Here is a 13788-nt window from a genome sequence, read left to right as displayed (position 1 = left end):
AAGGAGGATTGTTTTAGATAGTTAATGGGGCCAACATAAAATTTGTTAGATTAAACATGAACAGATTTGTTGGCGCCTTACAATGGAAAAAATGATAACTTTATAGAGTTTTTATATTAAGGGGGCGTTTGTTAATCAAGATATGGGATGCATTCCGGACTTCTATCATTTCTAACATGTTTGTTAAACTTGTCTGACCATTCTTAAGAAAATTACATTGTAACCTCTTATTTTAATTTTTTAAGATATGCATCTCTCATCTCCCTTAAGATAAGCATATATAAGAAAAAAAATGATATCCGTGTTCTCTAATGCTTTTCAAAAAATTTAACAAATAATTTGATAAAAATATTGAAATATTTTTCAACTTTATCTTAATTATTTTATATCTTAATCTAAAAATTATTTCAAATTTATTTTGATATTCTCTTAATATTACTAAAATGATGGCGGCATTCTTATTGTTTTAAATGTAAGTCAATTTCATTCCAAAAGAAAGAAATGAGATTCTTGAATTTATGATTTTATCTCCCATCTTTGGAAATCTATTTCGATGTCATATTGCTGTCAAATTTTTGCTGAAATCATGTTCCAACGGTTAACTTATCTCCCATTTTTGCTTGCTCTCACAGTCTCACTTAACTTTTTGAGAAGTCAACGATAACAGACACACGATAATCCTTTGATTGCCAGTTACGAGTACGATGATTTTAAGTTTTTAACGGATACTTGACGGTAGCATAAATACTAGATCAAATGAGAACGGAGTCGTACCTTTCCCTAGTTAGCTTGACGCCGTGGAGTTTGGCCTTTATTTCACGAATCAAGACGGCGATGAAGCGACGTTGCTTCAGCCGAGTAAGGCCCTGAAGAAACTCCGGCAACTGATTAGACAGCTGGGCGATGTGAAAAGCATACATGTCGAGAACATCTTCTATATCGTAGGCCAAATCCCGAGCCTGCTGAATCCAAACCCGGACTTGCTCGTTGCTCTCCCCCCTCCTGTCGCTGTCCCTCAGCAGCGCTCCGATCGCCTCGAGCTCGCGCTTCAAGCCGCCGATCTCGTCGTTGATGCCGCTCAGGAGGGCCCATTCTCTGCTCAGAAGGAAATCGATCTTGTGAAGCAGGAAGCTGACGACGCTATCCGCCATCGCTCTCTCCTTTTCCAATCTCTCCGCCGGTCTCGTCTCTGAACTTGCTTGCGAATGGTCTTTCTAGATTGATCTTTGAATTGGTGGTGAGTGCGAATGGCTGATTGCTCCACACGACTTGCACTGGTCAAGCATAAATTATTAAATCTCGAACACTTCGTGGAAGTTGCATGAACTTGACTTGAGGGAGGGAGGGAGGGAAGGAGGGAAGAAGTGAGGGAGTTTTCTAGAGGCAGACGGGAGATACTTCTTTAGGTTGAAAGCTGTTGCGCTGGTGGTCCCAGTTTGAATTCCTTCCCCAATTACTACTAGCATCTTTGCCCGTCCCATACATAGTTGTAGCCCTAAGCCTTTCCATCACCAAAAATACTATTGTAGGTACACACTATATTATTTATGGGTGACCACTCACCCCTATACATCCGTTGGAACTTTTGTTGATATGTTTCAAAATCTAGGAAGTGAAATTGAGTGACATGACCGAATCAAAGTATTCACTAAATTTTAAAAATCTTAATTTTGGGGAAAATTTACCAAAATCATAAGTTCCATTTGTAAAAGAAAAAGAGAAAAGAAGAGGAGGGAAAGAAATAGGGGGGCTTCCATCTTAATTGAAGTGGTAGACGGTCTCTCAATTCTCACAAATTCCGCAATCGAGTTTATTCTTTAATTTTGACTTCGTTGATTTCTCAATCTTGTTTCAAACAGAAACTAGGGTTTTGGTAATTATATATATATATATATTTTTTTTTTTTTTCTTACACCATATCCTATATTATATTAAAATCATCATATAATAATAATAATACTGATGACGCGAAGATTCGTACCAACAAGAATAAGGATAGATCAAAGCTGGCCCCTCTGGATCACAGTGGGTGTAACTAGAAATAGTTGCTTGGCCTTCTTCAAACTTGCGCAGTAAAGGACTGCTGCCTATGCCTTTTCCAAAAAGCCCGCCCTTCAAAGCCCAAGGTAAAGGTCGCCAGGCCCAGCTGACAATGAAAAGATTAAATAACGACGACTATAAATGCAAATATCGATTAGCTATCCATCCTTCCCAAAAGAGATCACACAACAGACATTGCTTCCCCAGAGGTCCACTGCCACTGGATCTCGTGTCATCACCGTTGTTGATACTGCTTGTTTAGTACCCTTGCTAGTTGGTAGATTGTGAGAAGGGTAGTTTTGCCATTTAAAATAAATTGGTGCCTGGCCAAAAGGCCGATCGGTGGTGGGCTTGCAACGGCAAAGGGCGGGCTCTAACGATGATCTGTCAGGAGCGACTGGCATCTACAAGTACTTTGACACTCAAGTGAGTCATGGAATAAAAGTAGCAGAGTATAGGTAAGATAGAGAAAGAACATATCTTAACTCTTAAGAGAACTAGTTTATAAAAGAGAATGAGGGGTCATCATGTATGCATCCGTCGTGTGTTATAGAATGACTAGATATCCGACGCTGTCAGGACTTCTTGAGGGTGACATGGTATCGACGAGACCCTTATTAATGTGAGTGTGATCCGTCATTAATAAAGATGAGATCTTGAGCGGACGTAGGAATACCTAATATACAACTATAATGATGTTGTTGTAGGTAGACATAGAACTATGATAGGACTTTGACCAATATTTGGGACATAGGCTGAGATTAGGTCGTGGACTGAGATTGGGTTGTAGGTCAAAGGCCAAAATTGAGTCGTGGGCTAAAAACTAAGATTGGGCCAGTAGGATCCAGTGCCTTACCATCAAATTGGTGGAGTTCGTCTTTCACTTTAACCTTATGGTTGTTCCCAAGTTTTGCTTGTCAAGGCAAAACATACGGTGAAATGTTGAAGGCCCCATATGTAATTGTATTGTATGCATCCTCTGAAACTTCTAAAACAAGAATCACCTAGAAGAATGGATCACTTGGGTTGTTTGGGTATTAGATATAAAAATTCATGTCAACCAGAAAAAGAAAGGAGGATTTATCTTTTTTACGTCTTTATGGTTAAAACATAGATAAATAATAATCTTGTAGATTCTCTAATGTATGGCCGCCAAGTGTAACAAAAAGAAAGGAAGATTTTTCTTTTATTTTCTTAGTTGGATAAGTGAAGAATGTCATGTCTATTTATATTTTGCTACTTTGAATTACTTTGGAATATGCAATCTTTTAGGCATCTTTATGATTGATCATAAGAATATTTTTATCTATCATCCTCATAAAAAAAAAAGAAAATGTTGCCATTTTCATTTCATTATATTAATAAATTTTTGAAAGCAAGTTGTACAATTGTTCAAAATTAATTAATGTTGAAGCGATCCATACATAGTTTAATGCTTTTTCTTGTCGCATTATGATATATATATATATATAAATAATATATATATGAGATCCTTCAATTTTTAGAAATTAGGTCAACCCTAAACTTGGCTTGCAAGCAGTGTTAGAGAAAGCATACCGCCCAACCAATTGGGCCCAACAATGACACCTTTATTAATGCCTCCGATGGATGGATCCTTTGAGTCGTCTTGAGTCTCGACTACCATTACCATTAAAAATGCATACCATTACCATCCGAGGTTCCCGTTTTTTAATATATATATATATATATATATATGTCTAGTAAGTTAGTTGTTCTGACTAATAGAAGAATGGTAGGTAAGAGAAGACAGACTGATGGTTGAGTTTGTCAATTTTGAGTTGCGTTTCTCCTTTTGAGACTTCATAATTTCTTTCCTTCTTTCTAAGGGACACAAACTACACATCTTATTTAATAAATAAATACATCGACTGTCCTCTAAAACAAATTTGAGAGTGAGGGTCTTAATATTAATGATAATTTTATGGTTGAAATGTTATGGATTTAAGCTTGGTTATATTAGCCATCACAATAACTTTTGTTAACTTTATTAAACTTGGATTAGATCTTAATTCTCAAATTTTATAATCTAAAAACTCTCAACACATCAAAACATTCAAATTTATAAGATTTATTTTAACATAAATAGAGAAAAAAAAAAAAACAAATAACTATCTAGTTTGTCAAAACGTGACATAGCCACTCATATCACAAGTGCTATTAACTCTTCTACCTGTACTCCACTAGGATAACGACAATTTTGACTTGGTTTAGGAATGTCACATTGCCTCCCTTAAGCCAAGGGGTAATAGCCATCCCAAGCGTCTTCTTCAATTTGAGAAATAACTCCATTTTCAATTGCTTCGTAAATATTTTTGCAATTTGACAATTAGTAAGACATTACTCAATGTTAATATGTTTGTCTACAAGTGTGGTTCCCAATATCGAAAGGCGAAGATTGTCCTTTTGAAAAGATATTTCTTAAAGGAAATGGTTCTTTTTGAAAGACCTCTCTAAAAAAGATCTTTTCAAAAATGAGTCTTTCGAGAAGGAGATGGATCATTCTTTTCAAAAAAAAGAGCAGAGCCTACTTGTAGATGCCCCTAGATTCATTGGCACTTATAAAAGCCAAATGACAACATTCCTCATTCTTATCCTTCTCTTTGAGACTATTTTTCTTTTCGCAACACATTTTCTTTCAGTAATTGGCTTAAGTATCAAAGGGTCTTTGTGGAAGAAAACTTTCGCAAGCTTTTTGACCTTTCGTTGGGTTGTTCGTAAAAGCCCTCATTATCCTTTCTAAGAGAGGTCCCAAACTTTCTCTGAAAACCCTTACTATTCTTTTCAAGAGAAGCCCCAAACTCTCTCCGAAAACCCTCATTGTCCTTAACAAGAGAGGCCCCCAAACTCTTTCCAAAATCTCTCATTATCCTTTTCGAGAAAGGCCCCAAACTCTTTTCGAAAGCCCTCCTTGTCCACTTCGAGAGAAGCCCCCAAACTTTGTCCGAAAGTTTTCATCGCCCTTTCTTTTCGAAAGCCACTAGTAGATCCTCTTGAAAAGACCTCTTCGGGAAGCCCTAAATTCTTTCAGAAAAACCCTTTCGGGAAGCCCAGATCTTTTCGAAAAGACTAATTCGGGGCCCCAAAATCCTTTTGGAAAGACCCATTCAAGAAGCCCCAAATCCTTTCAGGAAGACCCATTTGGGAAGCCCCAGATCCTCTCAGAAAGATACATCGGAAAGACATTTTCGGGGTGCTGTGACCTTGAGTTGGTCGACTCCTGGCAATACTGAAATCTTCTATTGTAGTTATTTTCTTTTCACATAAATTCTAATTATTGTATTTTTGGCAGCAACAATAACCAACTCTTGAATTTTGTGATATTTATATCTAAATGCTTGCATCGAACATAAAAGATTTTTTTTTATGTAAGAATCCATAAAACAAGAACAATGCCAAAACGACTACAAACCAGTGTCAAGGGATACCCTGAATCATCAAAGAAAATCAAGGGCTAAGACATAGCAACGATCACCATTTGGGCCAAAAAATAAAAATAAAAAATAAGAAAAAAACTGAAGATATATACAATAGTAAGAAAAAATCGAAACTAACATCTAAACTCGAAGATACTAAAATCAAGCATGAGACTCCAGGGTCGCAATAACTAACCTCCAAAAGCAAATAAGTGATCACTCAATGGGGGAGAAAATGTAGAAGTCACCGGACATGAAAAATGGTATGACTCTGAAGAGACGAAGAGCATCGAACATAAAAGATTGGATTCTTGAATAATGCAATTGCTGACTTGCTATCAGAGAAAACCAATGTAGTCCATCCATCATGTTCGCGTTGCAAAATTTCCAAAATTTGCCTTAACCAAACTGCTTGAGGAGCACAAACTTCTTGTTGCAATATACTCACTTTTGCAATCGAAAGAGCTACCGCCTATATATTGCTTTTTAGAAGAGCAAGATAATATAGCCAAACCAAAATGAAGACATAGCTTGGTGTGCTTTTTCTAGTCTCAATATCACCAATTCAATCACTATCTGTATAACTAACAAGTTTTACAACATTATTAGCAGAGTAAAAAAATACCATAATTCATTGTACCTTTAACATATCTTAGAATTCGTTTGGTTGCCTTCCAGTGTAATCCTCTTGGTTCTTCCATAAATTTGCTAAGTAATCTAACTCTAAAAAAGATATCCAACATATAGTAGGAATCAAATATCTCAAAGCCCCAATCAAACTTTTAGAAGCTGTAACTCACGTTCTTACTAGCTTCTTGTCTTGCCAACTTCATTTTTTCAGTTATTGGAGTTAAAATTGGCTTGAAATTTTGAATATTTTTAAGATATCAACTTCAAGCCCAATAAAATAGCACGTAAGACCATATTTGTCATCTCAAATTTGTTAATCAAAGCCCCCAAACTCTATGATCAACCTTGAATTATTCCCAGTATGAGAATATCACCTGATTCACTACATTTAACATATAAAACATGTTTAAAAGGACATCTCACAAAATCATGCTCAATAAAAGAGGAATCAATGCAAGTATACGATACATGCCCTTGGTGTCAACTTTAAACCATACAGAGATTTTTTCAATTTGTATACTTTATTCTCTTCCCTCTTTTTTACATCACTTGCAGGTTACTCAACATATATTTCTTTTTCCAAAAAAAACTATTTAAGAAAGCATATTTAATATCCATTTGATATAATTTTGAATTATTTTGAACAGCAAGAGAAATAAACATATGCACTATATCAAGTCTGCTAAATAGGACAAAGACTTCAAAATAATTAATATTCGTTTTTTTCTTGTAACCTTTTGTTACTAATCTTTGCCTTGAAACGATTAATTTCACCATTCAACTTGTATTTTCTCTTGTAAACTCATTTGACACCAATTGACTTCTTTCTTAGAGGTAAGTTAGTTAATTCTCAAGTATCATTACTTTCAATAACATGAATTTCTTCATCCATTGCTTTCATTTAATGGGCATCATTAGAACCTTCCTCAATGATATGGGATCACAATATGCAAAAAGAGCAAATTGAACAATTTTTTTTTTTTTTCATTAGATGGGTTATTATCATTACCCAAAACATAATCCTACAAACGAGTTGGGATGTGCCGCTAGTGTTGTTGTTGCCTAACTGATGGTTGGGAGTGTGGACCGAATGGAGATCCAAAATCACTTTGTGTAGTTTGCTCATCTAAAGAGTCATTAGGAACAACAATTGACTTTTCTTCCTTATTAGACCAATCCCAAACACCTTGCTTGTCCTTTGATGTCTCCCTATAACCAATGAAAATGAACTTCTCCCATCTTTATCATCAAGATTTTTTTTCTGGTACACGTGCATATGCTATGTAACCAAAGATTTTGCAAATGTTGGGTAGAAGGCCATCTTCCACTCCAAGCATCCTCAAATGTTTTATCTTGAACACCTTTTTTTAGGGCACCCTATTTAATAAATAAATAGTGCAAGAAATAATTTCTCTAAAAAATATTCAGATATATTTTTAAATTTCAACTCACATCCCATTATATTTATGATAATTTTGTTTTTTTTTTTAGCCACATCGTTTTATGATATAGTGCATTCAGTTGTCATTCGACACTAAATTCAAGTTCATCAAAAAAATCATTACAAATAAGATATTCTTAGCCTTTATCAATTCTCAAAAATTTGATTTTGCAACCACTTTGTTTTTTAATAAACAACTTGATTTTTTTGAAAACATCATATATTTATAATTTTTGTCTTAAAAATAAACCCATGTTTTTTTAACGAATCATCAATAAAAATGATGAAATACTTTATGCCTCCATGTGATGTGATGGAACTTCTTCAATGCATAAATCTAAGTGAACAATCATCAATTGATTTTTGGCTCTCCAAGATTTTCTACAAGAAAAGATTCTCTGTGTTTCTTTTCCAAAACACAAATCTCATAAATATGATCAAGAATATTAATAACAGCCAAGCCAGAAACAAAACCTTTTCTTGCCAAATAATTCAAACCAAAAAAATGAAAATGCCCAAAACGCTTGTCATAGCCAATTATCATCAGAAATCATAGAACTTAAGCAAGGAAAGACATCATGCTGAAGCTTCAAAGGAAATAGTCAGTTTGGAGGCCTATTCACCTTTGTTATTAATTTCCCATTTTGCATATGTGATGGTACAATGCCCATATTATCATATCTTTTTTTCCAACCATTGTCCCATGCTCAACAAATTTTGGTGAAACCTAGAAACATAAAATACATCAAAAATTAAAATTGTGAGAACTATCCTTTAGTTTAATATAAATCCGACATTTCTCTATTATTTGGAATTTTTATATTTGTTATGTGTATTTTCAGACCTCATTGAGCGGGCCGAAAACAGCCCAAAAGGCCAGCCCGATCATTCAAAGCCCGACCAGCCTAAGGCGAATTGAAATCACAGGTTACTACGTCAAATTCAGGTCGCAAAATGGCATGAGCAACGAGTTACGTGCCCAGCTTTTCGCGAGCTTACTCAACTCGCTCAACGCGACATTCGCGAGCTTATTGGAAACCCATCATAGCCTAACAAAGAACAAGTCAATCTTCCTAATTCAAAATAAATCAAATCGTCACAAAAGCGGAATCCGTTCCTAACTACGGAGAACTGATAAGGGAACTCAATTAACGTGATCTTATCTTCCTATTTGATAAATTTTTCAAATTATAAACACCCCACACTATAAATAAGGGTCGAAAAACTATTATAAAAGAAGAGGACAAATAATAATATACTGTTACTCTGTCTGAATAACTAGAGAACAGTCGTGGACTAAGGGTCATTTCAGTCAAACCACGTAAAACTTTCTTGCGTGCAGGTTGTCATTTGTTCTATTTGTTTCTTTCCTTTGTATTTGTGTTTATTCTTTCAGTGCGGGCTAACGGATCACGATCAATCGATTCTGAACGTTGACAAAATCATTGCCAAATGTTACTTTGGAACAAATTGATTCATCTAGTTAAGAAATATAGTTTCTTTTGACCACACATGTGATTGTTATATTCGGTATTCAAAAATTATGTGTTTTCATCTGCAATCAAGACATTGCTAGCCAAAACTAAAATTTCCCATTCATTATTAAAATTCTCACCATGATTTTCAACGACTTTTGCTTGATCAGGAGGGTTGTTAAAACTTTTGGGACATGCAATCTGCAATCTTATGTCCAAATTTTCCATAACTAAAGCAATAAAACTAAAATTTCTCTTGCTGGACATTAACTCCACCTCTTTCTTGGCTTGGAATTGTATGCCCAATGATTACCATGTCCTCTTCCCTTGAAACTTCCTACTCCTATGTTGGTGTAGCCCTGGCTTCTATCGGATCCTCTTCTTTGATTGATCTTAGCATTATTCAAATTAAGTAGACTCTTCAAAGCCTTTTCAATTGATTTCTCTAATTTTTCAATCGATAAGATTAGAAAAACCACTGCTCAACTGTTTCTGAAATAGTCATGTCACAGCTATCATACTCTCTTCGTGAGGGAGGACTCAACTTGGATTCCTATGCCGGCCGATCAACCTCTGTATATGACAATTGCAATATATCTCATGCCTCGGCTGGCTGTCTTGGCATTGGCTATCTATCTTGTCAAATGCTGAATAATCAACGCCTTAAAATGTATTTGTCCCAACCAAAGTTGATATCATCGACATTGAGAATTTGTATTAGATCCGTCTGAAATTTCTAGAGATCAACAAAGCTTCAAAGATTTTGAGCTTTTAGATGCACGCAGAGTCACCAAAATCTGCCAATAATTATAATCAAGTTTCCATCTAACCAAATAATATTGAAATTGTTTGCCGCGCTCCACATCTAAATATTTAAAATAAGGGCAAATAATAAAAAAAATTCAAAATTTTTTACGCATTTATAAATTTATTGAATTTTTTTAATTTTGATAATTATATCTTAATTGATTCAATTGAATATAATTTTATTTAACACTTGAAATCAATTTAAAAAATATGTGTCATTATTGATGTGACACGTCGCCTATATAAAAAAAAAATATATGAGCAAGACTTATATGTATATATATAAAAAAATAAAAAATAAAAATAAATTTATATATATAAATTTTATTTATTTATGTACATGTGAGTCTTACTTAAATTTTTTTTTATGAAAAACAATTTTTCACATTAATAATTATACACGTTTTTTAAATTAATTTTAAGTGTTAAATAAAATTATATTCAATTAAATCAATTAGCATATAATTGTTAAAATTAAAATATTTATATAACTTTATAAATTTGAAAAAAGATTTGACTTTTTTTTTAACTATTTTCCCTTAAAATAAAAATGTAGCAAGTTGTGAGATGGAGAGGCTCTAATACCAAGCCTTGAAATAAACTAATATTTTATTATAAAGATTATGAGAAAGAGGACAAATTTAACTTGAAGTTGTTAGTTGATTGCAGTTACTCTAAAAACTGGCTTACATAGACATGGCCAAAATTGAACCGGATCGGCGGTTCAAACCAGAATCGGACCGGTCGGAATCGGACTCGGAACCGGCCGAACCGGAACCAGACTGAACCGGCGAAGTTCGGTCCGATTCCGGTTCAAGGTTTCGGGGAATCAGAACCGCCGGTTCCGCGGAACCGGAACAACCCCCCCTCCCCCCGTGCAGCACCCCTCCCCCCAACGGTCCAAAATTGGACCTTTGGCAGCCAACGATCCAATTCCAATTTTATTAATTTTTTTTTTAATTTTATAATTCCTATCTATATATACCCCTCCCTCCCCCACTCATTTTTCACACTTTCTCTCTCTCTCTCTCTCTCTCTCAAGTCTCAAGCTATTATTCTCTCAATTTTGTCTCTCATTTAATATTTCAATTTCAATTTCTCCAATCTTCTCATTTTGTTATTTATCAATTTATTCAATTATATTGTTAATTATTTATTACTTGTTACTATATTATTTTATCATTATTATATTTTTTTATTATCATACTTTTTTCAAAAAAATGGCAAGTGAAGGTAGAAATTTTGAAAATGTTGAAAATGTTGAGTTTGAAACTCAAAATTTTCAAACACAAGAGAGTGAAACTCAACAAAAGGGAGGTGGAAAAATTTCTACTTCTGATATTTTTAATATTCATTTCAAGAAAACACCAAAAGGAGATGGTAAATTTGATGTATCTTGTAATTATTGTAATCAGGTATACAAATTCAAGCAAGGAGGTGGATATGGTACTTTCGCCCGACATTTGCAAACAAAGCACCCGCTCAAGGTTGGATTGAGCCGTGATCAAACACAAATATCCGGGTTTGCTACCTCTTCAAACTCTCCTCAATTATTTCATTATAATGAAGCTAATTGTAGGTCTGGTTTAGCTGAAATGGTAGCAATTGATCATTTATCTTTTAGTTTTGGTGAAAAATTAGGTTTTACTCGATTTTGTCAAAACTTTGTTAATCCTAGTTTTAAATCAATTCCTAGAAATACTTTGAAAAGGAATTTGTTAAAATTGTTTAAAAACTCAAAAATTGAATTGATAACATATTTTCAAAACAATAATATTAATGTTTCTATTTGTAGTGATATTTGGAGTGATCATTGGCAAACTCATTCATATATGGGTATTACTTGTCATTGGGTTGATGAAAATTATGTTTTACAAAAAAGAATTCTTGCGTATCGATGTTTTGATGAAAGTCATAATGCTGAAAATATTTGTAGATTAATTCAACAAATTTTACAAAAATATAGATTAGTTAATAGAATTTTTTCAATTTCTTTTGATAATGCATCGGCTAATACTGCTTCTATTAATGAATTGAAAAGAATTTGCCAACCAAATTTTGGTGGAAGATTTTTTCATGTTAGATGTGCATGCCATGTTTTAAATTTATGTGTTCAAGATGGTATTAAGTCACTTAATTCTTATTTAGATCCAATTAGAAATGTTATTTCTTATATTTGGGTACACCCTCGAACTGCAAAAGCATGGGCACATTTTTGCACCTCCAATGGTCAAACCCCAAAACGTTTTTCAAAAGATGTCCCTACTCGTTGGAACTCAACTTTTAAATTACTTAATCAATCTTTTGAATATAAAGATTTATTGTGTTCTTTTGCAGCAAATTATATTCCACAATATCCTATTTTTCCAACTATGTGGAATGTTTGTAGTTCAATTTTGAATATTTTACGAATTTTTAATGATGCTACTCATACACTTAGTAGTGTTTATAAACCAACTTCACATCAATTTTTAATAGAAGCAATGAATGTGGCCGGTGTATTAATGGAAGGAATTAATGTTGAAGAAATTTGTCATGCTGTTTTAGAAATGAGAGAAAAATGGTTACGTTATTATCAATTTATTCCTGAAATTTTTCTTGTTACTATGGTATTTGATCCTAGGTGTAAATTTGATGGTTTAATTGAGTGTTTGTCTAACTATTATTCGTTGTTAGGATTAGAAAATAATGAAGAAATTGATGTGAATATTATAATTTCTAAGGTTAGAACTTTATGCAATCAATTATATGAAGCATATGTTATTGCTCCTAGTAGTGAAGAATCATTTCCATCCATGGCTTCGCATTCCTCTTCCTCCCAACCAATGAAATGGGGTCATAAATTTTTAGATCAAATGAGGAAAAAACCTAGATCGAGCTCACATTCGGAGCTCGAAACTTATCTAACCACAGTTTTTGAGTTTGGTGATGATACAAGTTTAAATTTTGAAATTTTGGAGTGGTGGAAAAGGCATAAGGAGACATTTCCAACTCTTGCAATTATTGCAAGTCAACTTCTTGCAGTTCCAGCTTCAACTGTAGCCGTTGAACAAACATTCAGTAGTGGAGGCAACATTTTGGACGAAAGAATATCAAGATTGGCTCCAGAATCATTGGAAGCTCAAGTTTGCCTCGATAATTAGGAAAGAGCTAACATGCGACGTCAAGAAGAACTTATCCATTCATCATCATCTGACGAATGGGTTAATGATGGTTCAACAACGGCGACTTCCGACTCCAATGAAGATGCGTAGGATCTAAGTCCATATTTTATTTTTTTTCACATTTGTAAAAATTAATTACTTGTATTACATTTTTGTTGTAATTATTTTTTAATGAAATTAAGTCTAATTCTATTTTTTATTTTTTATTTTTCACATTTGTAAAAATTAATTACTTGTATTACATACTTGTTTAGTTGTTTTAATTATTTTTAATGAAATTATTACTTATATTTCTTCAATTTTTAGTAGTGTTTTTTTATTAAAAATATGGTTGAGAATATTTATATTTACAATTACATTTAACAATTAAAAATCGAAACCAAACCGAACCGAACAACGGAACAAGGACCAAAATTGAATACAACAATATTTAAAAAAAATTAAAAAAAATCGGTTTGAACCGGAACCGGAACCGTTGACCGAACCGGTCCAAACCGTTGACCGAACCGGCACGAACCGGAACCGGAACCGAACCGTCCCAAACCGCCCTTGGGCGGTTCGGTTCAGGTTCAAAGATTTCATGAACCGGAACCGGCGGTTCATGAACCGTGGCCATGTTTAGGCTTACACTTAACAATCAATATGCCATTGACGCGCACCATCGGCGTAGTTTAGCCGTTGACATTGTACACACGTTGATTTTAATAAATCCTAGATTTAGCCACTATATAATTGGTGTAGGGTTCCATATTTGAATCTGGCTGCTAAGTTCTGTCCTCTCATACAAAAATTTTGAA

General features: G+C 34.0%; 1 protein-coding gene across 2 annotated transcripts in view; it reads right to left on the bottom strand.

The window, feature by feature from the left end:
• Positions 1-13788, bottom strand: part of LOC127794915 (disease resistance protein RPM1-like) — a 55616-nt gene that overhangs the window by 3259 nt on the left and 38569 nt on the right. Inside the window, exon 1 of one of the 2 annotated variants that reach the window (XM_052326218.1) lies at positions 775-1437. The exons of the other annotated variant lie outside the window; for it this stretch is intronic. Coding sequence (XP_052182178.1) covers positions 775-1151 — 377 coding nt within the window. The 5' untranslated portion in view covers positions 1152-1437. Of the gene's footprint in view, positions 1-774; positions 1438-13788 lie in introns of those variants that run through there. 2 annotated transcript variants of the gene reach the window in all.

The sequence above is a fragment of the Diospyros lotus genome, chromosome 2 (genome assembly GCF_014633365.1).
Source record: "Diospyros lotus cultivar Yz01 chromosome 2, ASM1463336v1, whole genome shotgun sequence".
Taxonomy (NCBI): Eukaryota; Viridiplantae; Streptophyta; class Magnoliopsida; order Ericales; family Ebenaceae; genus Diospyros; species Diospyros lotus.
This window is presented reverse-complemented; position numbering and strand designations above follow the sequence as displayed.